This window comes from Brachyhypopomus gauderio, chromosome 7 (assembly GCF_052324685.1).
Source record: "Brachyhypopomus gauderio isolate BG-103 chromosome 7, BGAUD_0.2, whole genome shotgun sequence".
NCBI classification, from domain to species: Eukaryota; Metazoa; Chordata; class Actinopteri; order Gymnotiformes; family Hypopomidae; genus Brachyhypopomus; species Brachyhypopomus gauderio.
In genome coordinates, this window is record NC_135217.1 from 21,094,202 (window position 1) to 21,120,739 (window position 26,538).

Here is a 26,538-nt window from a genome sequence, read left to right on the forward strand (position 1 = left end):
CCCAGGGCTCTGCATGCATGGGAGTTCTGGAGGTCTCCTGGGAGGCAAGGACACTTCCCCAAAGCTCAGCACGGATGTCGGAGCCACTGCCGTCCTCCACCAGGTAATCTGTGCCACCTTTATTGTCAGAGGCGCTGAGGAAGCAGTGATGTACGCCCCACCCGAGAGAGAAGAGCCCCAGCCAAAGCCTCTGTGGCCTACTCTCAGAGCTGACTTTATCGTGACTGGAACTGTCTCAGTTCCGGGAATGGGGGTGGGGGGGGGGGGGTCCTCCCTGGAATGTCTTTGTGGGGGTGGCTTGTAAGCCCCTGTGCCTGCTCTCCAGGGGCCAACTGGTCTAAGCCTGACCATTATGTGGGCAGGCTGTTGGGTCTGGAGAGCTGCCCAAGGGCGCAATAGTCAGTTGTGCTTTGTGTTTGCAGTGTGGCGGTGGCTACTCTGGCAGCAGCGGAGCCATCGCAAGAGGGTGCCAGCTCTGTCCAGTTGACCAGGCACCGACGTCTCCGTGCCCTGTCTGCTGAGGGAGTCCCAGCTACCATGGGGGGGGGGGGGGGGGCCCTACACCCGATCAACAATGCAGGGCCCCGTCTGTCTCTGTGCCTAATTGATGTAGGGGGCCCTAGACGGAGGTCCCTTCTAGGAAATGGGGTGCGGTTCCTTGCTCAGTTGGCAAGTTTGGGCCCGTTGAGGAAGAGTATGTCCTCCTTGCCCGGGTGGACACGTTACCCACTCCCTCCCAGCTTCATTAACCAGCGCGTGGGTGTGTGCAAGTGTTTAGTGGAGGTCCTGTGTATTTCGTGGAGGGTACTCCGACATGTTTTTTGTTTGTTTGTTTTGACACGCGCCTCCTATGTGCTATTAAACTCTTCAGCTGGAAATTTGCGTTTGCTTCCTTCTTTTTTCCTGCATGTTCTATGCCCGTGACTGCATGGAAAAATGTGTTTTTCATGTTTTATTTTTACCAAAACATGCCACATGCCATTCATAGAGCACTCCCGACAGTTAAGAAATCTGCATTACATCGTTGCACAACTATTTACTGTAGTCTTTCAAATCCATGTGTAATTAAAATCAGATCAGAGGCCAAAAGACAGCAGGGAGAAGGGGGTAGACAGCGAAAACAAGCATGATCACTCCATAATCTCAATGTCTGGAGGCGTTTTTTTCGCTGCTCGTTTCTTCAAAAGCCAGCCGACTGTTTCAACACAACCACGAGAGAACGGAGGAGAAGAAACAAATCAAAAGGCTTATTATACCAAAATTGTAATAACAGTCCCATGTGGTTATAAATTGCCAGAGAGTTGTAAACACAATAAATCCTATCATATTTGTCTCCTCAGTATGTCCAGGTACATTGCCCCAAGCGAGGGAATGTGAGCAGCAATGGAAACGCACAAAATGACGAGTTAATACGATCAAAGATGCTCAGAGGAAATTAGACGAGGCGTTAGACATATGAGGATGGTTAAATAGGCTATAAAAGGAAGTGCTTTTGTTTCGAAGGGGATTTGCACCAATTAGAGAAAATTCTGAGTCAGGTACTATTTCAAGACGAAAGAGTTGTTTCCTCTGTTGAATATCACGTTTCCAACCGTTTAAACATTAATACGTAGTGATGTGTAGAGTCACCATTTGTTCCTGTTAAATAAGAAAACGTTTTGTAAAATAAATGTATTGGAATTGCGGATTCCAAGCGTAAACAAGTTGGCGGATACCGACAGCACCGTTCTCTTTAAGGCAGTTTTGCTATTGTATTCCGCAAGCTGACATCCTCTGTAAAGTTTCCACACCTCTCGAGACCCATTCTGATGGGCAAAAACGATATATGGGCCTAGAAAAACACCGCTCTGCAGAAATAGCTGTTTATGTAACGGTTTATGGACGCAAGGTACATGATCAATATTGAAGCAAAACATTTTTCCTCTGCAGCTTAGAAATCAGCTAGAGGAAGCAGAAACGTCCCGTTACACGCACTTCAACGCAAGGACCCCACCGTATTAATAGGTGTTGGGTTTTAAAACTGCACTAGTTACAGATTGACGAGCCCTAAATGTTGTTCCGTCGTGAAGTGGTCCGGGTTCAAAGGCTTTGCCTTTCTGTAAATGGAATGAATGCCACTTCATTTATCCAGCATACTCTAAACGCCGCAGGCCACAGGGGTTTTAGACACGTTGTATGGAGGACCAAAAGAGCCAAAACGTATTAAAACAATCACCTGGAAACGTAGAAAAGTCAAACATGCAGCTTCGACCCACTAATGATCTCATCATCAGGAAAACAACACAAACATGATATATCTGTTTGCTGCTGATGCAGAACTTATGAATGTGAAAGAAAACAGTTTCTATTGGCTTGGTATCATTTGTAAGGCCTGTAATTTACCATCACTATACTGATTCAGCAACACTAGAATGTTTGACTTAAACCTTCTAATAAGGGTAATAAGGGGCATCCAACTGCTAATAGATCATAGATAAGCATTTTGAGTTCCTTAATTCTTAAACAGTATTGATTATAATCAAATCAAGACATCTTATACACACACACACACACACACACACACACACACATATATATATATACTTGCATCAGCTGTGCAATAAAGATCTATCTATAATATATATAGACTCGTTTGCAGACCGTTTTCATCTGTACATATATACAGATATATAAGGGAAATTAAGATTCCAGCAGCATCATTACAGTATGGAATGAATATACACAAGTAACATAGGAAAAACCCAAGAGTCCTGCAGGAGAGGTATTGCACGTTATTATTGCACTCTATTTAAAAGTATTGTACTCCTTGCAATTATTGCACAAAAAACAGGAGTTTTTTTTGCACATAGTTCGGTTATGTTATATAATAATCAGTCTTTAAAAATGATTGTACATAGTCAGGTTAATGTTTTAATCAGCCTGTCCTCCTGTTACCCCTCCTCTCCTGCAACGAGGAGTTGTACAGACGGATGGCATGAAGTACAAAGGAATTATTAAACCTGTTGGTCCTGCACTTGTGAAGGAGCAGTCGGTCACTGAACACACTCCTCTGGTTGCTGATGACAGTGTTCAGAGGATGACTGGCATCATCCATAATGCCCAAGGTCTTCTTCTCTGACACAATCAGCAGAGAGTCCAGCTTCATGCCGACCACGGAGCTAGCCCGTCTGATCAGTTTGCTCAGCCTGGATGTGTCCTTCTTGGATATGCTAGAGGATAAGGCTATGGGTTATGGGTTAGTACACATATTATTACACATACATAAACATTTATATAGTATCAGTGTGTGATTGAACGCAACGGTTCTATTATTCCATGGCCATGGTCATTTTTATACCCTTTTTTTGTTATTGATAGTAGTAGCTAAAATGTCTTTATTTGAATTACGGAAAGTAACTCGTTTTTCAAGCAACATCAATATTTACTCATTAGTGTGTCAGAATGCATGGCTTATTGCTCTTAACATGTTTTGGCCCCATTGGTCTTCCATATGCCCGTGCACGTTCAGTAGCCAATAGGGGACGCCATTCATACCTGGGGGGCGGGGGTGGTGGTGGGGGTGCTTGTTACACTTCACGCGTGTCTTGAAGTTCTCCAACACTGGGCAAGGACAAACAGAAAGCGCGACCTTATTTTTTCTTCAGTTCTTTCACCTAATACTTTGTCCAGATTAAGTTATTTATAATGCTGATACTGGTGCAACCAATGGCATTAAACTAATCTTGGTGAAACCTGGAGTCTTTCAGTGATTTGACCGGCATACACAATGTGATCTTAGTCAGATGGTTAATTTCCAGAGAGGACGGTCTGACGATTATCACCGGAGTTAACCAAAGAGGCGGATCGTGATTTAAAATGGGGAAATTTCAGTCAAAACATGGTAAGTTAATTGTGTGTCTTACAATGTCAGTCGCCGTTGATTTTCTCTTTATTCTAAGCGTAATAATCCGTAAATCTCTCCTTCCAATTGGGTGACGCGGATGCAGCATGTAAAAGAAGAGAAAATCCTGAAGGTACGTGTCACAAAACTAGTGTCTGAAAGATGTTTGACATTACGTGTTTGCGTAGAGGTAATTTCATAATTTCACATTTTAGGGGACAGTTTTGTCGTGAACGGGTTTGTTTCAAGAAGAGGAGCAGAAGAATGCGGTAGATACAGCACGCCAGAGCACAAGTTAAAGGATGTTCAGGTAACACGTTTAACCATTTGCGAATATACCCTTGTTGATCAATATTACTCCTGTCACCTTTTTAGTAGTCAGCTTGGGTTGACCATTTTGTTGGTTGAGTTTTATTATTTGTGGGCATTCTGACATAACGCGCTCGCTTTAGAATACAAGAGTAACGCATCTGTTAAATGCTGTTAAGACATTATTTTACAGGTCAGTCATTTGCCTGAAAATGATTATAACAGACTGTTAATATTTACAGAACCAAATGTTTCACTCAAAACTGTGTGAACTGTCACCTGAGGAAGTTTAAACGGTGTTTACGAAGCTGTTGTGTGTGCTGTAGATGTAGATGTATGCCTAGGCAGCTGTTTGCTCCTACGGTGTGGACTGGTGCAATAAGAGACTTGAGTGTCATTATGAGGGTGCTTGTTTGTTTTCTTGAGGATGGTGGCCTAATAATAGAAATTTGTCTTGCTGCTTGATATAAGCATTGTGGATATTAATTTTAACTTCAAGTGCCAGATTGCCATGTGGAGAGCTATCTGGGGGGAACTTGAGAAAATTGAGCAGTTGATAGTGGGAAGAGTCCCTTGCATGAGGGTGCCTAACACCGTTCATGCTACCTCGCTATTGTCATAACTCTGACCATAATGAGTAAACCTGCATATTTATGCATGTGTGTGTGTGTGTGTGTTTGTGTGTGTATGTACTGACAGGGCCATGCAAAGACATGTCAAGCTGCCTGTATAGAATTACTGTTGCTATTGTGGTTGTTGTTTATCCTACTTGGCTGTGAGACAACAGTGCTGTGTTTCTCTCTCCCCATTTTTTGTCAGCGTGGATCTTGTGATCTTGGGTGGATGTGTGTGTGTGTGTGTGTGTGTATGTGTGTGTGTGTGTGTGCATGTGTATGTGGCAGTCACAGGCACCATTGCGTCAGTGTTAGTCCTCTGTAGTCAGAGCCATTTAGACTAGGGATGTGGGGGTTTGAGCCGCCGGCTGCTGGCAGCATCTCTGTGCTCTGTGCCGGCTTCTCACAGACTCCCACTGTGACGCCTGTCACAGCAGGCGAGCATTACGTCACCCCTGTGAGTGACCCACCGGGGAGAAGGAGGTGCAGAGGTTGCCTGCCCCGGGGTCACGGGGTGTACAGCTGTGGAGGTGTGGAGGTGGGTGGCTTCCCTTCAAGTGTTTAGGGATGAAATCATGCATGTTGGCCACGCCCCCAAGTCTTGTCCTTTATTTAAATGGCATCAAAGACCGTGTATGCAACAGAGGTCTTCATTCACAGAACAGAGCTGTGTTAAAAGGCTTCTTGGTGGAATACGAATGTGTGCGTTTGTTTGAAGGTTTCTCGGACTTGTGCTGATGAAGCAAAAAAAGAATTAAGCCATTTGAGTGACAAATCGCAGTCTTCATTGCTCTGAAAACAAGTTGCTGCAGTCACTCTCCATAGACGTCCTTTCAACGCGATGAAAGACTGTTTTCTTAGTGTAGCAAATTGAATTGGTAGCAATAGAAGTAGCATTTAATATGATCCTTTTCTTTCATTTTGTGCATTGCAAAATTTGGTGAGGGATTTATCTGTAGCAGAGTGCAGCAGAATGATGTATGAAATGCTGTCGGTGCACAATTCTCAGTTCCAAGTTCTCTCGCAGTTTATTTTAAGTCGTAAGTCACATCGGAACAAGAGCACTCGCGCTGCTCCAGTTTGAAGAGGCTTAGAAGAACGTGACAAGGTTGTTTTGATTGAATGCCTGCCATTAGCATATAGCTTGATTCTGTTTCAAGGCGAATTCCTCTGAAACCACAAACACGGTATACGAACACTAATTGTGAACTGTCTGTAAATCAGTTTTCAGCGTTGAAATTCTCTGCTCCTAATGAGTCAAGGAAAGACGAGGCTGGTGGAAACCCACTAGTTATTCCAGCTTTTCTGGAACAGTTAATCCTATATCCCATATATAAAGCCTGTATCATGTATCCTATATACAATCATGTACTCATTCTATATGTGCATTGCTGGAAAGATTCTGAAAAGTAGATCTTTGATGGCTACAAAATAATCCGATCAGGCACCTTTTCAGACAGCGACCTGAGCGCCTTGTGTTTTGGCCAAAACCAAAATGAGCCATCGGGGGTTCGGTGCTGAGATCTTTCTCATTATGTAACAGGGAAGAGACTAGAGAGGGGAGGACTGATGGCTTTTGACTGATGGTTTATGCTGGTTCGCCTGGCAGCATGTCAAAGCTACTGCACGCTGTGTTTAGCTGCTATATTAGTGTTACAAATCCTGGATTAGCGGCGTCACTCCCAGTGCTGGTAGTCCCACCGTCAACTTGCACTGAAGCCACTTAGCCAGGGCTGTGTGAATTCCTATGTGTGGCTGTGGAGAGGGAGGCCAGGAAGCTGATCTATAAGAGGACTCGTGTTTGGCTTTTACTTCCATAATGACTGCGATCATGGGCAGTTGTGGGACCCTGTCTGTAAAACGCATGCAGAGCTGTGGTCTAATTCTGTATCCATGTCTTTGGACTGGTGCATATGTACACAGGTGTCAGTCACTGGTCTGGTGTATACATACACAGGTGGCAGTCGCAGGTTAAATTGCAAGCACAATTGAAAAGACTTGACAGCATTGTGCGCTGATGGGCCGTCTCTGTGCCGCAGACTGAAGACGTCCAGGGTTGGTTTCTGCAGGCGTGGGCATCTTTCTTTGTTTGCTTTGCATGTTTGTTTTGCTGTTGATGGTGTTTTTTATTTCTTTCTGGAACGAGCAGGTAAAAGATATAATGGGGGCTGATGAGAGGGGTCCAGTATCTGGTGTTAGGGGAGTCCTGTCAGTGACTGGTGGGGGGGTTAGATTCCTCCTCTGTCTGGCAGTAGCTTCAAAGAGCAGAGCCTGGAGTTCACCAAGGGCTCTGATAGCCCCAGAACCAGGACCCTCCTGCCTCACAAATCCTGGTGGACAGAGGTGTCGAGCGGCAGCCAGCCGACGAGAGACACACCTCAGGAGAAGAGTGGAGAGACAGGAATATTCTGTCTGTGTTAATTGTGTTATTTATGCTGTAAAGTGAACTTGGGCCTGAGAATGGTGATGCACTTAATAATTACAATTATTTTTACAAGATAGGCAGCATAAGAAGAAAGGATCCAGATGGATGGTAGCGAGGAAGTACCAATGTAGAAGAGAGAGAGAGAGAGAGAGAGAGAAATGGGATACAAGAAGACATTAGAGGGAAATATGGGTGAGAGAGACATTGTTACTGTTGAGTGAGATAGACAGTGAGGTAGCCCGAGGAGCTTGTGACTGGTGTTTACTCTGAGCTGTTTTCTTCCCCAATAAATAATCAGTCCTAATCGACTCTGCCTAACAGCGCACTTAAGATGATTTATACTGGTTTTTGCAGATCCTACATGAAAGGCTTTGTCACTCTGAACACTGACAGGAGAGAGCAGGCGGAGCAGAGGGTGAATATCAAGGCCAAATGTGCACGGGCAGAGATCCCCAGAGGTGGCTGCTGACTGATCAAAGCAACGCCCTGGAAAAACAGGCTTTGTTTTCTTTTGTCAAGGAAGACGGGGAGAGAGCGATTCAGCGATGGCTTGGCTCTGCATGAGAGCGGCGGAGGGAGAGTTTTTGACAGATCGTTGCAGGTGTTCAAGCCTGGCTTGTATAAACACCTGGTGAGACGTAGAGAGACCACGCATAGGGGAGAGAGAGAGAGAGAGAGACGGATGGATGGACGGAGAGAGCGAGATCGAAGCGAAGGTCAAACCGATGGTCCAGCATAGTTGCCAGATCAGGTCCATCAGATGGTGGTGACGTCTGTGTGGAGGTGGGACACGTGTAAGCCCCCCGCGCCCCCCCCACCTCGTGCTGAAAACCTTAGCAGCTGCCGCCATCACTCGTGAAGCCCATCAGCCTCTCCGCTCATGAGCTCATCAGCACACGCTCTTTTGCCCTGTCAGGAGGACACGCCACCAGTGCACACAACACACTCCGCCTGACATTCTGTTTGGGGGATTTTACAAAAAAGATGAACTCCTAAAAGGTTTCAGATCAGTTTCCAATATGATCGTAGTCTGAAAGGTTTCGCATGAAGAGAGCACAAAGGCTTAACTAAGGCAGTCAGTACTTTAGAACTGTAGAAAGGATCTCTAGTTCTGGTTTTCAGTGGATAGTTGTTGTTGCTAAACTTTTTTTGTGTTCTGCAGTGTTTCAGATTGATATATCCCATGTTCGTTTTAAAAATAGTCGGTGAAAGATTTTGTTCATTTTGTTCAAAGAGAAGGATGTTTAGTTTGGACTCCGTCGCTAGCTGGCACGCCATTCCACGTTTGTGAGTTGCCATGTTTGGTTCTGACTCAGCAGGTTTGGACTGGAGAAAGTGGGATGGTGTTCTGGACTCTTTCGGTCCTGTCGTATTCAATGACATCTATTTCTCTCCAGCTCTCCCCAGCATCCATGCTTTGAGTGAAAGGCCCCTTAATAGAGCCCAGATATCTGCATAAGGCACTGGCCTTTCATACCCTTCAGTGTATGGCAGAGTTTCATACCCTTCAGTGTATGGCAGAGTTTCATACCCTTCAGTCTATGGCAGAGTTTGATGCCCTTCAGTCTATGGCAGAGTCTCATACTCTACAACCTATTGCCGTTTCATATCCTATAGAGTTTCATACTTTTCAGCCTGTAGTAGATCTCCATACCTAATGGTGAACAGAAGACTTTTATGCATTCATATATTCTAAGCTGGTCTTTTTTCTCACCAAGACTTGTGCCGTGCCATCTCTCATTCCCAGATATGTCCTGCTTTCCAGGATGCTGAAGGTGACATACCGTTTTTCATAGGGTTCATTTTTAGAAGCCTGAAAGCTTTTGATGACTTTGAGGGGGAGTTTTTCCTCCCCTCTCCCACCCCTCCTGCCCTTTCGGGGTGTTTTGGACCTGGCTTCAGAAGACGTGGAGCTGTGAGCCTTCATCTCTCAATGAAAAGCATGTGGCTATAGTCCAGAACAGCGAGCTCTTTCAGTAGGGCCCCTGGTCCCAGCTGGCTCTGGTTTGTACAGCAGAAATTCTGCAGGAGTTGAGGGGAGGGGTCTGTGGTGGGAGAGGCGTGTGTTGAGGCAGTGGGGGTGTTTTTTCTTTGAAGAGTGTTGGGGAGGGGGGGGGGGTGCAGAGGGGCAGTGGGAGTCACATGAAGAATGTATTGGGACCAGACAGATTGGCCATTTTAAATCGGTTGTAGTTTGTGTTGTTTGGTAAGCTGGTCACCGGTCATGAATTCCTCATTGATTATGTTATGTGAGAGACAGATGAATGAAAGCTCTTTGGGTAAAAAAAAAGTTTTCTGCTTTTGAAATGTTCTTTCACATTTAAGGCGTCTGCTGTCTGTCCAAAGCAAACAGCAACTCTGTGCTCTCTTCTAATGTCAACACCTGCCCAGCCAACTCACTTTAGCTAAAACGCTCTCCCTCACTCCCCAGTACACGGGACATGTGGGGGTGCGGGATGGAGCGTGTGGGTAACTGTGTATGTGTGGGAGTGTAAGCGTGTGGGTAACTGTGTATGTGTGGGAGTGTAAGCGTGTGGGAAAAGGAAAGAATGAGGAGAAAAGTGTGTCCATGTGTAACTTCTAAGAGTTAAAGTTCTGTACCTATCCAGCATGGAAGGTGTGTGAGATTTTTTTTGTGTGTGTGTGTGTTCATGTGTGTGAGTGTGTGAGGCCTTTGTGTGCGAGCAAAGAACCCAGCAGACCCCCGACACCCACTCACAAGATTTTCATGGCCAGTGTTTCATGGAAAAAAGTAATCTGACCCTGTGGGCACATTATGTGTTTATTTATTTTGAGGGTATTTATACTGTGAAAAGGGCTTTGAAGGTGTTTGCTTATTTTACTCTGAGCCCTTTCTCTGTATGATGGGTGACGGGGGTGATGGGTGGAGGTGGACTGGGTGGGGGGTGTAATGGGGTGGAGGGGCTTCTCTACTCCAGAATCAACAGTGATTGCATCATCTGGAGCTTCTGGGTGGCATTTCATGGAATCACTTCTGAGGGACTGTTGGGCAAAGGCCCAGCCACTGTGTTAGACCTCCCCCCCCCCCCCCAATCACTGTGTTAGACCCCCCCCAATCACTGTGTTAGACCCCCCCCCCCCCAGCCACTGTGTTAGACCCCCCCCCAATCACTGTGTTAGACCCCCCCCAACCACTGTGTTAGACCCCCCCCCCCCCCCAGCCACTGTGTTAGACCCCCCCCCCCCCCCCCCCCCCCCCCAGCCACTGTGTTAGACCCCCCCCAGCCACTGTGTTAGGGGAATTGTTTGTCATTTTTGTTAGCAGTTGTTCTTAGTTTTGTTTTTGTCTCTGGATTTGACTGGAGGGATAATGGCTGGGGGAGGGGCTGAGGAAGAGCTGGGGGAGGGGCTGGGATAATGGCTGGGGGAGGGGCTGAGGAAGAGCTGGGGGAGGGGCTGGGGGAGGGGACGATGAAGGAGCTGAGGAGGGGCTGAGGGAGGAGCTGGGGAGGGGCTGGGGGAGGGGCCGATGAGGGGCTGAGGGAGGAGCTGGGGAAGGAGCTGAGGAGGGGCTGAGGGAGGAGCTGGGGAGGGCCTGGGGGAGGGGCCGATGAGGGGCTGAGGGAGGAGCTGAGGAGGGGCTGAGGGAGGAGCTGGAGAGGGGCTGGGGAAGGGGCTGAGGGAGGAGCTCGGGAGGGGCTGTGGGAGGGGCTGGGGGAATGGCTGTCCTGGAGTGATGCCATCCTTGTTTTTAACTTTATACACAGCAGCTCCTGTTATTATTACTAACATTTGTTATTGATTTGTGTCTGGATTAATTAAGAAGGTGATCAATTTCAAGATAAGTACCAATTTTGCCTCAAAAATGATACAAGGGATAAATTATACAGGTGACAATTGATTAGACCTTTGTGTGAAAATATATGTGTGTGTGTGTGTGTGTGTGTGTGTGTGAGAGAGAGAGAGAATATGTATGTGTGTATTTTATAAAACTGCATTGAAATGTTTATCCAGTGGCCTGTGATGCTCTATTTGAGCATGTCAAAGTTCTTCTCCATTCGTTATTTTTATTAAATGAATCATTTTAAATCGTTAATTTTAATTGCATATTTACAAGCCTGAGTGAAGACTTGTTTATGAGCAGCTCCGCTTCACTTCTCACCTCTTCTTAAAGTAACGTATGTAAAGTATGTGGAAACGGATCATCAACTTTAACGCCACTACTCTCTAAAATGACTCTGAAAACTGAAGAATCAAAAAAGTTCTTTAAACACACAACAGTGGTTAATAGCAAACGGTAGGCGGTGGGGACCAGTTATCGTGCTCTTGTTTATCTGAGACTAGCTGCTACCTACTGAGTCTCATTAGCAGTGCTAGCAGGAGGGCTACCTCTGCTGCCTTCAGAAGTGAGACGAAAGAGAATACCTGGAGCTAAAGTTCTTTGGCCTCTTTGGCCCTGCAGGCAGTTTTGGCCCGGCCCTCTGGAGCTGAATCTGCGTTTGATCTCTTGTAGCTCTCAGCCAAGTGAACCATGGGAAGACTCCAAGGTTATTACATGCGAGTGTGTCAGGTATGTTTCCACATAAACCCATCATTCCCTCATCAAGAGTGTTCATTCCTTTCCAAGTGGATATTTTGCCAGCTTTCAGGGGAATAAAGTTTTTGTCAGTTTTTTTTTTGTAGATAATGTAATTAAAGGGGCTTTTTAATCAAATGCTTTGTTTTTAAACTCTGTCAGAAACATTTGGGATGAAAAAAACACTAACATTGCTGTAAACATGACTGTAAAGCTGGGTGTTGGAAGGACTGTTCACTTTAGTGTATGACTAATGAATGACACACGAATAAGGCAATAATTTATGCTCTGCGGTCCCAAATTCGTTCATCGTTAACTAAGAGTAAAATATTCAGAACTTGTGCCAACTGTGTTCAGTAATGAAGGCACTACATGTTAGAAATTGGCTGGCTGTAGCATTTTTGGCTTGCTTTTGTTTTTGTGGTGCCACTACGACATGTGCTTGAGGGAGCTGCTTACATGATGTAGACAGCAGTGTCTTGAGAGGTGGAGTCCTGATGTGTCGGAGTCCTGAAGAGCACACACCCTTTTCTTTGTTCAGGTGAGGGGCAGACAGCCCTTGGTGGTCTGGGTGGAGCACAGAGCTCTCAGGGAGTCCTGCTGTTGCGATCCAAGTTCACATTAGACTCCATCCTCGAGTGACACTTCTTAGCCATTGTTAACGCGCTGCATTTTCACGCTTATACAATAACATAAAGATAAAATAGCCTCCACAAAAGCTGCCACACCCACCCATACACACACACACACATACACACTCACCACCACCAGAACCCTTTCTTCTGAAACTCCATCCTCTGTCCACATTCCAAAGAGATTTGTGCCTCTAAACCTGGGACCAGAGGCAGAGGTTCAGGGAGAACTACATGACTCTAAACCTGGGACCAGAGGCAGAGGTTCAGGGAGAACTACATGACTCTAAACCTGGGACCAGAGGCAGAGGTTCAGGGAGAACTACATGACTCTAAACCTGGGACCAGAGGCAGAGGTTCAGGGAGAACTACATGACTCTAAACCTGGGACCAGATGCAGAGGTTCAGGGAGAACTACATGACTCTAAACCTGGGACCAGAGGCAGAGGTTCAGGGAGAACTACATGACTCTAAACCTGGGACCAGATGCAGAGGTTCAGGGTGGTTCAAGGAGGGCTAACAGTAGCTGTGTGGGTGGATTATGCCTATTTATTGCCACTTTTGTCACAGACATGACAACACTGAGATCTTTGTTTTATGCAGATATATATATATATATATATATATATATATATATATATATATATATATATATATATATATATATATATATATATATATATATATGCATGCATTGTATCCTCATACCACTGTGTCACATCATATCCAGTGCTGCATGTAACATGTAGTATTATTATCATGGACGTTCAGCTTCAGTTAAAGCCTACTTGCTTTATCCGCCATATAAATCACTTTATGATTGATGTCATGAGAGAAAAAGAATCCACATCAAGCAGGTTTGCAGCAGTTTCCTGCCTTTTGCAGCTGTTCCCAGCTACCCCAGTGCTACACCAGTTCACTCTAGTGCCATTTCACCCCACCTCAGTGCTACACCAGTTCACTCTAGTGCCATTTCACCCCACCTCAGTGCTACACCAGTTCACTCTAGTGCCATTTCACCCCACCCCAGTGCCACCCCTCACCTTCTGTGCGAATTTTGCCCAACACAGCACTCTCTGCTGGGCACCCACAGCTCACACACGCTTTGCTATCACCCTGTTCGTAAAGCTGTTCGCTCACATCTGAGAATGATTAGCTGTAGAAACTCTGCTCAAAGCAGGGGGGCAGCGTGGTGGGGTTTGGAGGGGGCTGCGGGGGCAGTTAGAGGGGGTTAGGGGCTGGCTGGTCTCCAGAGGGCCCACATTCCTCCCAGATTGGAAATGGCTGTGAACGGGCCACAGTGCTCAGACCTGCGTGCTCCATCAGAATGTTCTTGCAGATGTTCCTGCACCGATAAGGCAGAGAGGTTCTTCTGTCTCGGGCCACTTTGTGAGGAAAGTGCGGAACTGGGATTTAAGTTCTGCGGTTGGTCGTTCAATAACCTGAAGCTGTGTAACATTTACGCTGCACAGATGAAAGTGTTTTTCCTCTAGGTTCTGTATTTGTGGTTTAGGAAATGAAGTGAACTTGATAAGGAAATGCGTCTTTGACACAAAGTACTTGGAAACTGCTTTGTGTGTGTGTGTGTGTGTGTGTGTGTGTGTGTGTGTGTGTGTGGTTGAAAGAAATCCATGTTCATTTTCACCCTTATGGCTGCCTTCTTTTTCTCTCACCCATTTCCTGCCCGGGCAGGGCCAGTCCAAATGCAGACGCGTCTGGCTGGCGCAGACAGACGGGTCTGACTGTTCTGCCATATTCCCATCAAACAAATGTCCGTCCCTGCTGAAAACGTTGAATGTCTGTATGCAATCTGGACAGAAGTTCAGCCCTCCCCGCCAGCTCTTGCAGAGGGATGATCACCCTGTCTGCCATGGGCTGGTTGCGTTCTTGTTCAGACAAGAGGGGGGGGGGGGGGACCTGCCATTTATACCTGGTGTGACTTTTCTGAAGCCACAACTCGAGGTGAAAGACAGGAGTCAAAAAAAGTGCATGCTTGTGATTTCAGTCAAAATGTTAATCCTGTTTCAGTACGTAGCTAAGATTCCGAAGACGGCAGGAAACGCTGTGTTGACGAGAGAAACAGCTTGAAGAAACGGCTTTGAGAAGCACCTTCAGGAGCTACGGAAGTGTTTGTCAGGGTTGTCATCTGACAAGTCCTACCGGTTTCATCATTTTTAAAGCAGAAAAGTCTCTGCAACCTCACAATAGGACAACGCTGTTCTCAGAAAAAAGATTCACCTGTGTCTTGTTAGGAGGACTAGACCAGGTCTGACAGTCTTTGATGTCTTGCGTCTACCTTGCGATGGAGGACTGTGGTGTAGGAGTCGTGGGAGGTTGAGTCCTTGCCCCCTAGAGCCTGTAACCCTTCCTCCCCTAACCTTTCCCCTCTAACCCCCCCCCACTAATACCCCTGCACCAACCTTCCCACTAACCCCCCCCCCCCCCCCCCCCCCCCCCCCCCCCGCCATGTTGATATGGGTTGGGCAGATGGTATCAGGCTGAAGAATGTCATGGTATCAGCACATCTCTGCTCCGCCCTCCACCCTTACACTCACACCCGCAGGCGTACAGGGCGACACCCACTCATCCTCTCCTTCCACCAATCGCAGAGATCACTATCGCGAGGTGTTGTGTCAGTTTTAACTGCGGTGATCAGCACTAAGTGTGTCAGATGTTTGTTTGTCTTTCATTCGCTTTAATTTTTTCGTTTATTTGCATGTGGCCCTGGGGTTTCGTGGAACCTCGCTGAGCTCAGAAGGCCCAAGCTTGGATGCGCCATTGCTGGGGCTCTAACACGGAGGGGCAGGGGTCAAGAAGCGTACATTATAACCTGATGTGTTTCTGTGGGGCCGGCAGGGCGGGGTTGAGAGGAGACTGGCATCACTGTGTTTGATCTTGGCTTCTTGCCATGGATAAATTACACCTGCAGAATTTCACACTAGGGACCAAAGCTGTGCACATATGCACAGGTCCGCGTGTAGATGCGGGCTGTGTGCCAGTCGGAACAGGAAACGTGGCATTGTTTGCATTGTTATTGCAGTGAAGGAATGAGCTGCATCTTTAACATGTACATTTTATCATAAACATAGAAACAAAGTAGCTAGTCCACATTTTTGTTGTATTCCGGTTTCCATGCCACCTGAATCGGGTCATCACATCTCGGTAACCCTCCATCACCCAGTTCACATCTGTGTAAGAAAGTGAAACAATTTGAAGCCATTGTCCCATGGACTAGACCGGTCCAAACCAGACTGACCTGGTTAGTATTAGGCAACTCTGTGTTGATGAATTGTGTAGTCCCATGAGTACAGCAATGCAGATTGAGAGTGTTTTAATTATGGATCAGTTTCTTCTCAATCACCTGTCATCCGCTCTCGGGGAGGTGTTGGTGAAGGATGCTGGTGACACAGTATACTGTGCTGACACAGTTCTCACTCCGTCAGTTTTATGTCTGCGGACCTCCAGAAGTCTGCGTTTCCTGTCTAGGCATGGAGTTTTTTTTTCATAGAGGAAAGTACCAGGTCTGTTGACCTGGAGATGACCCCTGTCCAGCACCAGGGTCGTGAGGAACTTCACATCTTGGACTGAAGCCTTGTGGTCCTCTGCAGGAGCCACAGGCCTACACCCCCCCCCCCCCCCCCCACACACACACACACACACACACACACACACACACACGGCATATGTGTACGCACCAGCACACATGGAACACATGCAAGTGCACACATACACGCAAAAGTACTCGAGTGCAAGTTCACACACACGCAAACGCAGGGGTAATTTCTGTGTGTGTGTTTATAGAAGGACTGGAAAAAGTGTGTATGAGTGAAGGGGGAGGTGATTAGAGTATATATGTGTGTAAGAAAAAGAGTCAGGGAGTGTGTGTGTGTGTGTGTGTGTGTGTGTGTGTGTGTGTGTGTGTGTGTGTGTGTACATGCGCGTGAGCACGTGAGTGTGAGAGACAGACAGACTCTGGAAATCTGATAGCGGACTCCATGCTGTGAGGCAGCGGTTGAAGCCCTCAGAGAGGGGGGAATCTGCCTTTGTGAGAAGAGACACTAATCCTCACACCTTGAGCATGTGGTTCCAGCATGCCGTGACACCTCAGTCCTCCTCCGCTCGCTGGGAAAGGCAGAGAGCTGCGGTGTGATTGGTCGCTACCTGGCTGAGGTCGGCTCCATGAGTCAATATGGGTGGAAATGTGTTCACCTGAACTTTTATAGTTTTAATTACAAGGTGAAGGGGGTAGTTTAAGATCCACAAAGAACTGTTGCGAGGTAAACAGCGTCCCCGCTGAAGCACTACAGTGAGGGAGGAGGTTAGGACCAGTATTCACTCAACACGTGGAAGTTCTGGCAATACATGATCTACTTCAAATTGTTTCCAAGTCCTATTTTCTGACTTACCTTAAAAGGAAACATTCAAAAGTGAGTGTACTGTAATTGTTTGGCCACTGAATGAAAGGGTTGTGAATGCAGACAGAGTTCTGAGAGGAGACCAGAAGACGGCCCACGTTAACACCCACATCTTAAAGCTCCAGACTGTTTACATCCACCCTGTTTGTGCTAGTAGGGTTGCCCAAGCGGTGCTAGGGCTGTATGTGAAGCGAGGGTCTTTGAAATGAAACTCTTTAGTGCTGAATCTTTGGAGCTGATTGAGATTCATTCCGGGTTATAATGAAGCCCGTCCGTCACAATATGAGTCTGACCAGTGAGTCTTTCTGAGAGGAGTGAGTCTGAACATTTTTCAGTGATTTTTGAAAATCCATGAACGAGAAATGATTGCTGGTAGTGCCAGACCCTGCCCGTGTGTAAGGAGTGACGGAGGCTCCATGTGGTTTGCGTTTACAAGCTGCCCGCTAAAGCTGTCTGAGAGCTGTCTGTATGTCGGGGAGCGGAGCACACATGGGTCGGGGAGGAGAGCCCGTGGGCCCGTGCGTCCGCGCTCCGCGTGCGTGAGGAGTGGGCGGCTCGTAAAGTGCTGGGGCCCCAGCATCTGTCAGACACATTTCCACACAGGCAGAGTTTCAAACGCCTCTTTTCCTGAACAATTGTGCGAGCGCCTCCTGATGAAGATGGCAACACATGGGGGGAGCGCAGGAAGGTCTGGTCCTTGCCCCCTGCCCCTAGCCCCCTGGTTAATACCCCCTGGTTAATGCCCCCTGCCTCTAGCCCCCTGCCCCTAGCCCCCTGGTTAATACCCCCTGCCTCTAACCCCCTGGTTAATACCCCCTGCCTCTAGCCCCCTGGTTAATGCCCCCTGGTTAATACCCCCTGCCCCTAACCCCCTGGTTAATACCCCCTGCCCCTAACCCCCTGGTTAATACCCCCTGCCTCTAGCCCCCTGGTTAATGCCCCCTGCCTCTAGCCCCCTGGTTAATGCCCCCTGCCTCTAGCCCCCTGGTTAATACCCCCTGCCTCTAGCCCCCTGGTTAATGCCCCCTGCCTCTAGCCCCCTGGTTAATGCCCCCTGCCTCTAGCCCCCTGGTTAATGCCCCCTGCCTCTAGCCCCCTGGTTAATACCCCCTGCCTCTAGCCCCCTGGTTAATGCCCCCTGCCTCTAGCCCCCTGGTTAATGCCCCCTGCCTCTAGCCCCCTGGTTAATGCCCCCTGCCTCTAGCCCCCTGGTTAATACCCCCTGCCCCTAACCCCCTGGTTAATACCCCCTGCCCCTAGCCCCCTGGTTAATACCATCTGTCTCTAGCCCCCTGGTTAATACCCCCTGCCCCTAACCCCCTGGTTAATACCATCTGTCTCTAGCCCCCTGGTTAATACCCCCTGCCCCTAACCCCCTGGTTAATACCCCCTGCCCCTAGCCCCCTGGTTAATACCATCTGTCTCTAGCCCCCTGGTTAATACCCCCTGCCCCTAACCCCCTGGTTAATACCCCCTGCCCCTAGCCCCCTGGTTAATACCCCCTGCCCCTAGCCCCCTGGTTAATACCATCTGTCTCTAGCCCCCTGGTTAATGCCCCCTGCCTCTAGCCCCGTGGTTAATACCCCCTGCCTCTAGCCCCCTGGTTAATACCCCATGCCCCTAGCCCCCTGGTTAATACCATCTGTCTCTAGCCCCGTGGTTAATACCCCCTGCCTCTAGCCCCCTGGTTAATACCCCCTGCCTCTAGCCCCCTGGTTAATACCCCCTGCCCCTAGCCCCCTGGTTAATACCATCTGTCTCTAGCCCCCTGGTTAATGCCCCCTGCCTCTAGCCCCCTGGTTAATACCCCATGCCTCTAGCCCCCTGGTTAATACCCCATGCCCCTAGCCCCCTGGGTAATACCCCCTGCCCCTAGCCCCCTGGGTAATACCCCCTGCCCCTAGCCCCCTGGGTAATACCCCCTGCCTCTAGCCCCCTAGTTAATGCCCCCTGCCCCTAGCCCCCTGGTTAATGCCCCCTGCCCCTAGCCCCCTGGGTAATACCCCCTGCCTCTAGCCCCCTGGTTAATACCCCCTGCCCCTAGCCCCCTGGTTAATACCCCCTGCCTCTAGCCCCCTGGTTAATGCCCCCTGCCCCTAACCCCCTGGGTAATACCCCCTGCCCCATCCTCACAGCTGCTGGGTTGCCATGACCAGAGAGCCTTCCCCAGTGTTTTATGTGCTGCCAAGAAAAAGCTCTGCCTCTTGTTTGACCTCATGGTAAAAAAAAAAAAAAAACTCCTCCTCCTCCTCCCGCCCTCTGTTGATGAGACGTCCCCCGAGGCCCAAAGAGCACTGTGGCATTTTGCTGTAGTTAGGATGGCATTCCCCACTATATATATATAGCTTTGACTTACTTTACACTTCATAGCACTACACAAAGGACAAAGGCAGTTCATGGGGCAGTTCATGGGGCAGTTATGCGTGCAGTAACCCCCGGGAGCATGGGCCTAAAAATGGCTCTGGTGGCCTTTGCCTGCCCCTGGTGGCCCTTGCCTCCCCCGGGCTCTCTCCAGCGGTGCGAGGGGCCCCCGCGCTGTTTGTTCTCGGCCTTGGTGTGAGGGCCACTCTGCAGAAGCACATTCCCAGATTGAAGACGTCAGCCATTTCCCTGCAGGAGCCCTGCGGCTTCTCCGAGCCCAGCTCCGCCCGGCTCTGACCTTCTCCCCTTCCTCCTCTTCTTCCTCCTCTTGGGCGTTCATCGTTTCAGTCTGCTCTCTGCTCCTCGCCCGGTCCGGCACTGACGTTTGATGGCTGGAGCGTTTGAATGAGGAACTCCTGTGGTGCGTGGTGTGTTTTCCGCATTAAGAGCAGAGCCAGGAGCGAAGGTAGTAGCTCACGTAAGACCCCGACGGCTATGGGGGCAAGGGAGGAAGATGGGCCAGGTTCACACATGGTCCCGTTGGACGTGCGTCCGCCGTCCTCTTACTGGCCGTCTCCACCCGACCCAGAGAATAGCTGGCTTGGCTTAGTGTCTTGGGCACTGGTTCTGGAGGGGAACCATGTTTCATGCTTTCTCCACACTTTCACAGGGACGGTACCTTCCCTAGTCAACAAGTTGGGGAGAGGGTGTATTGAGTTTCAGAATGTTGACATAGTTTCAGTCCTAATTGCTGCCGATGTTCTGGCCCAGTTCACTTGTAAGGTCATGTGTGGGAAGGTGAAGTCGAGTACCACACTTGATCTCACCACTCACTCACACTTGATGGAATCACTTACACTTGGTGCTTCAGAAATGTTAAAAAATCTGTTCACTTTTCTTTGAACCCCCAACCACCCCCCCCCACCCCAACACACACACCCAATACCATTTGGCCCCTCTTCCCCTCTCCTCTTTAGTGTGTGTAAAAACACACCCACATCGGCTTTTGAGTCGGGGCCAAGTTTCCTGTGGAATTGGCCTTCTTTCTTCTTCCTGGATGGTTCCACTGCCTCTCCTGCTATAGGGCTCTGTTTCAAGGGTGTTTGTTTACCAAACGGTTTCCCTTTCATGCGTCTGACTCCTGGGCCTCCAGGTCCCCACCGTCCTCTCTACCATCCTGTTTGTGCTCTCGAGTTTCATTACCATTTTGTCTTTTTTTTTCTTATTATTATTTTTTGGTTGAGTTCTTTGATTCAAGGGGGAGGAGGGGCTTAGCATGTGGGGGGGCGGAGTAACAAGCCAGAGGCACGTTGACCCCGTGAGAGCCCGTCCACCCACTACGTGAAGGCACAAGGTGAAGACCTGGTGGTCTGGACCACAGCTGCCTTGCATTTACGAGACGGTATCTGTGTGCTGGTCCATTTGTTGGCTTTTTTACACTCGTTAAGTGTTTTGGCTGGTGATTTACTCTTAATGTGCTGAGAGCAGGCAGGACCTCACCTAAACCACATGTGGACCACCTGGAGAATGTGCTCCAGATTTCGCAGATGAACCCAGTGCCTGGGTGCACCTTCCAACTGTCCTGTGTGTGTGTGTGTGTGTGTGTGTGTGTGTGTGTGTGTGTGTGTGTGTGTGTGTGTGTGTGTGTGTGTGTGTGTGTGTGTGTGTGTGTGGTCACTTTCGGCCCTGACCTGGCTGCATCGCGAGGGGTTTTCAAAGTCATACGTCCACAGCGTGGCCTGCAAAAGAGCTTCCACCTGCAGCTGGATCTGTCTCCATACTCGTCCAGATGGAGGCCCGTGTGGGACATTTGCTCCTCAGCCCTGTTCAGCCTGTCTGCAGACCAGCCGTCAGGGTCACTGCTCTGACGTTCCCCAACGAGCTTTTAACGACGGCATTTTAGTTACAGCGATCGCAGGATTGAAGAGCTCGGGGCTCTGCAGTCTCGGCTTGGTTGGGGTTCGTGCGGAGCTCGCCACGTTCCCGCCGAACTCCAGGACGAACGTTCTCGCTGCTCCTCATCACCACGCTCACTCTTAATTATTCCCATCTCACGCCTGAGGAATTTTCCAGCAGTCAGTTCAACCACCAGTCATGCACTCACTCAGTCGTCTCACTTCCAGACTGTGCGGGAACACACACACACACACTCACACACACACACACTCACACACACACACACTCACACACACACACACACGCACACACACTTTGAATGTTGAAGCTACCTCTGAAAGGATATCCTTTGTTTTAACAAGTGAGCCTTTCTGGTGCTCGTCAGATATGGAGAGAAGGTTCTGGAGACCAGTGAGGTGTTGTGGCTGGCTCAGGTTTGGGGCTCAGTGTGGTGAGATGAACTCTGCTAGGAGATGGTGGTTCGTACGACCCGTTCGGGGGGGTGAGGGGGTGGTGGGGGTGCTGCAGGTTCAGCCATGTCACTTCAAACACTTTTGCCTCTACTTCCCCAAACCGCCTCACCTCGTTACTGTTTCCTCTGGGTGTATTGTCAGGTAGATTCGTTTACATCTCTCTCTCACCCCCGCCCCCCCCCCCCCCTCTCTTTCTCACGCAGGAGTTGCAGAGCTGTCAGTTTAAGGATGGACCATTTGTAGAACATCACTGCCCCCTAGAGGGTATGTGTGGAATTCCACTTTTTACATTGCTGACTTTTCAACTTTTCCAGTTCTCTTTCCTGTTTTTTTTTCTGTATATTTGTCATACAGTTCAGCATAGTGTGTGTGTGTGTGTGTGTGTGTGTGTGGGTGGGTTTGTGTGTGCGTGTGCGTGTGTGTGTGTGTGTGTGTGTGTAGTGGTCATGCCTCCTGAGAAGATGGAGGGCTGTGAGACTTTGCTGCACCATGTGTCTCCTCAGGATGGAGAGAAGGAGACCGGCAAAGGGAGGAAACGCATCAGTCTGGACGTAGGAACCACACCCTGTGCCCACCACACACACACACACACACACACACACACACACACTCACACACACACTCACACACACAACATTGCTTTTCTCTGAGAGTTTTTAAAACAGGTCCGTGATCTGCTCTAGCAGTTGGCCTGTTCCATATGTGAACGCTGCACCAGGGGCGGTCACGTTTCTACAACAGAGCATGCTGATATTCACAGGCTTCCGTTTAGCTCGGGTTTCCCTCCTGACGTGTCCACTGGGTCCTGTACATGCCTGCGTTCAGACGTTTACCCCGATCCCGGGCGTGTCACTTGATAGCCCTCACCCGCCGCGGACTGGCAATAATCTGTAACTGAGAACTGAGCTTAAAACCTTTTTTCCTGGAACAGGAAGAAAAGGATCAGTATAATGGCTACCAGCCCCTGTGCTTTAGCCTGTCCTCTCATACCACAGCTAATGGAAGTTTAAGAGCTCTCCTGAAACACAATACCTTCAAAGAGCTTAAAAAGAGCGGCTGCATAAAGTCTACCAGCTCAAAATTTTGCTGAACAGGCTCTCCTTTGGAACTTTTCCTGTCACACACTCCCCCTGCTGGTGATGTGTGTAACTGCTCTGATTCTATCTGACAGGAACTGGAGTGTGACGTTTCTGTGGAGGGTGATAACAGACAGCAGTGGGTCTTCACCCTCTATGATTTTGACAACAGTGGCAAGGTGACCAAAGAGGTGAGATTTTTCACCACTTCAGACATGTTTATTTCACATAAACAGTTGTTTGGTAGGTTCAAAATTCCTGCATTGTTTAGGTCCTGTCGACATTTTTGTTCTGTGGTGTACCTGAGCTATCGGTGATGGGCAGCCATCAATCACCTGCCTCAGATGATCTGAGAGCTGTAATATAGTGTAATTAGAGACCAGACAGTGACTGGGGACTGACGTGGGACCTGCTAGACCAGTCAGACTGGGGAGCTGGGGAAGATCAAGAAATGGGCTTGTGCAGTCAAAAAATAAATCAGCCCACACTAACTCACATTACTGTGTGTGTGTGTGTGTGTGTGTGTGTGTGTGTGTGCGTGTGTGTGTGTGTGTGTGTGCTTTTGTGTGTGTGTGTGTGTGTGTGTGTGTGTGTGTGTGGTTGCTCAGGATATGTCCAGTCTTATCCACACTATCTACGATGTGGTAGATGCCTCAGTGAACCAGTCCTGCCACAAGAGTAAGACTCTACGTGTGAAACTGACCGTCACACCAGACCCCTGCACCCTCCGGAGAGAACACACACACCCTGGGACAGGTGCTGCGCCACACATACAAACACACACACACACACACACACACACCCTCATTCTGATCTTTTAATGGATGCATGTGAGGAATGCAAATATTCTACTGTTCTCAGAAACTGTGTGGTTTGCTTCAGGAACACTTAAACATCCACCTGTTCACCCATCCACCTATCCATCCATCCATCCATCCATCCATCCTTCCATGACTTCTTTCCTTCCTTCTTTCCTGATTCCTCCTTCCCTGGTATTATTATGTTGGTGAGAGCCTCTGGGGGAGGTTAGATTTACCTCCGGTCTTGTGTCCTCTCAGAAAAGGACTCGGGTTGTCCCCGTGTTGAGGCCACTCTGCAGGAGGAGGTGCATGGAGCAGATAGACGTCACTCCACCCATATAAGGTCAGCCAACACTACTGTTGACACGCCCTCTCTTTCCTGATTGGTCCAGCCAGCCGAAAGTGTCTCCCTGCTGCCAGTCCCATTTCTGCAATATTGTGCTTGACATGGGCTGGTCCAGTAAAGAGGGTCAGGTGGGAGGGTCGTTTTAGATTTAACGGCTTCATGGGGGATATTATGGCTAGAGTGTCCTTTCTTCATTTTGACATTTTAGATCATTTTGGCATTTTTCAATGACACGTTTCAACTTGTGTTTTTCCCCATCACTAGCCAAGCAGTGATATTGTAGTAATAATTGTGCTTTTTCAAAAACATTGATGCTTTTGTCAAATAGTGATAGTCAAATGTACCATTCTAACTGCATGGGGGTGCCCAATGCTGCTAAGAATTAGTTGTTACATGAAATGGCTTTGTTTTCGTTATATATAGTCTTTTGTCAAATAAAATCATCTGTAATTTCTGTTAATAAATATTTTTAAATGATGTGTGCGCATTAACAATAGGCATCTTCCTTACTACACATTAATAAATCACACCCTGCAGTTGCACAATCCAAACGAGCGGAGCTGAACACGCTACAGGATCAGCATCTGCCTAGATTATAATGGCTACTAAAAAACTTCAAAAGTATTTTGATAAAGATGAATCAAACAAAGTAAAGTGCAAGTTATGTCATCAACGTCTTTCATGTCGCACGACAACAACCAACATGGTATACCATTTAAAACGCGTAAGGCAAAAAAAAAAAAACAGTTCAGCCATTTGTCGTTTCGGTCGTGTCATCGGCAAGTAGGCCTATAAAGATTTTTTGTTGTTGTTGTTTGTTTTTTAAACCCCATTACTTGAACCTTTCCTTATAATTTTTTGCTGTTGTGTGGCAATTTAAAAAATATTTTCAGACAGGCATATTTTATGCACAGTGCCTGTCTGACAGTTCGATATGCACACTGCGCACTGACGGTAACTTTTTTTTGTTAATGTTCTCTAACGTTTCATTAAAAAAAGAAATGAGTAAATAAATAAAAGCTGAATAAAACCAACCTACCATGTTTATTCATTTATCTGAGTGTTTTAAGTTTTTACTTTGAAGTGGAAAAAAGTCCTGAATGAGAACGGGATCCCGTTTAAGGAGCTCTAGATTTAAAAACCCCGATTCGACTATTAGTTGACTAAAGGGAAAATCTGACGAATCGGATTCGACTATGAAAATCCTTAGTTGAATACACCTCTAGACATTAACATAACATGTGCATTATCCTTAAAGATCTTGTAATAAACACCCTGTTTGATGGTTTTGGGACACTGTCATGGTTACAGAGGGCAGGCGAGTGACCCTCCGGTGCGGACACATTACTGTGTGGACGAGAACACGGAGAGGAGGAATCACTACCTGGATCTGGCTGGCATCGAGAACTACACCTCCAGGTTTGAAGGTCAGTGCCTGCAAACCTGTTAAGATGCACACGTCTTGTTGTTGTGTTCTGGTTGGGTTATTTCTCCAAATGGCAAATGTAGTTCTTCTCATTTGTTCTTGTTTACAGAAATGGTGAAATAAAATGTTTTAAAATCCTGTGATTTTGTTCCTGTGATATCAAATGAAGACAAACTCTGTTTCTCATCAGTCACGGCGCCCCCTGCTGGCCGTCAGGACCATCACCCACGGCCGTCTCACTCCCAGAGTCGCTCGCGCTCCCAGGAACCGGAGTGGCACGGCCACCAGCGCCGCTCACAGATGGTGAGCGAACACAGCGCCCCGCCAGACGGCCGTGTCCGTGCGGCTCACTTTATCAAGTCCCCTAAGGGTGGGTCCAAAGGGGCCGGGCTCACTCCTTCGGGGGTCGCCGGAGGATCAAAGGGCGTCAAATGCTACAACCACCACCCTCCAGCACAGGGTGGGGACCTCGGGGGCCAGGATGTGTATCACCTGCCCCAGCAGAGCCAGTCTGCTCCGCATGTCCACACCCCTCACCCTCTTCAGCATAGCCACAGCAGGCGTCTGAGGGCCAGGGCCCGGGAGCAGGCCCTGTCGCCCGGCCGGCACACCCAGCAGCAGTCAGCCACACCCGCAGGCCCAGAGCGGGAACACGCGGCGGGCCTTCCCACAGGTTTCGTGCTCCCCGTGGTACAGCGGCACGAACACCACCACCACCACGAGCACCATCACCATCATCACTACCATCACTACCATCAGACATGACCGCACGCCCGTTCACAGTGCCCGTCATACCTCGGTCAGCCACCGGGGACAGACTACAACCAGGATACTATAAAACTGTGGATTTGTGAGTTACATTTGCCACAGACACTTAAGAGCAATCTGCTCAGATCAGAGTTTACACCCTGGAACATGCGTCCACATTTTCGGTTTGAAGCACCCACGCTGTCGGGGCCCACAGAAGGGTTCTGAGGAGTCGGCGTCGGCCCGTAACTGCGTTTGCACAGCTCTCAGCTCGTGCCTATGGATCCTGCTAGTGTGCCACGGGGAAACGATACCACTCCAGGTGTTCTGACCCGTCTCAGGTGAAAGGTGCTGCTCTTAGCTGTCCAGAAGAATGAATAAAGGAAACTTTCCTCTTGGGGGACCCCACTGCAGACGGAGGGTACACATCACCACTGCCAACTTTATAATGCAAAAAATATATTCCTGTATGTATGAAACTATATGAATATAAACATTTTATTGTATGATTATACGGTATATGCATATTTATCATGGTCAATACTTATGCATATAAGTTTTGTATTTTATATATATTTTAATAAAATACTTAGCATACGTA

The 26,538-nt window shown here is 48.3% G+C and overlaps 1 protein-coding gene across 1 annotated transcript; it reads left to right on the top strand.

The window, feature by feature from the left end:
- The first annotated feature begins 3,564 nt into the window (after positions 1–3,564).
- On the top strand, positions 3,565–26,538 carry nkd2b (NKD inhibitor of WNT signaling pathway 2b). The gene is made up of 10 exons (XM_077012518.1): positions 3,565–3,880; positions 3,987–4,013; positions 4,096–4,190; positions 21,746–21,806; positions 21,984–22,093; positions 22,714–22,809; positions 23,227–23,374; positions 23,677–23,761; positions 25,076–25,191; positions 25,381–26,538. Exons 1-10 carry the CDS (start codon positions 3,856–3,858, stop codon positions 25,953–25,955), a joined length of 1,338 nt encoding a protein of 445 aa, XP_076868633.1. The 5' UTR covers positions 3,565–3,855; the 3' UTR covers positions 25,956–26,538.

What these genes read in the sequence shown, in the direction of transcription:
- nkd2b (XM_077012518.1), top strand. Translation starts at nt 3,856, where the DNA reads ATGGGGAAATTTCAGTCAAAACATG. An exon ending in ACACACACACCCTGGGACAG is followed by an intron (nt 23,375 to 23,676) that starts GTGCTGCGCCAC and finishes GTGTCCTCTCAG; the next exon opens with AAAAGGACTCGGGTTGTCCC. An exon ending in CGTCACTCCACCCATATAAG is followed by an intron (nt 23,762 to 25,075) that starts GTCAGCCAACAC and finishes TCATGGTTACAG; the next exon opens with AGGGCAGGCGAGTGACCCTC.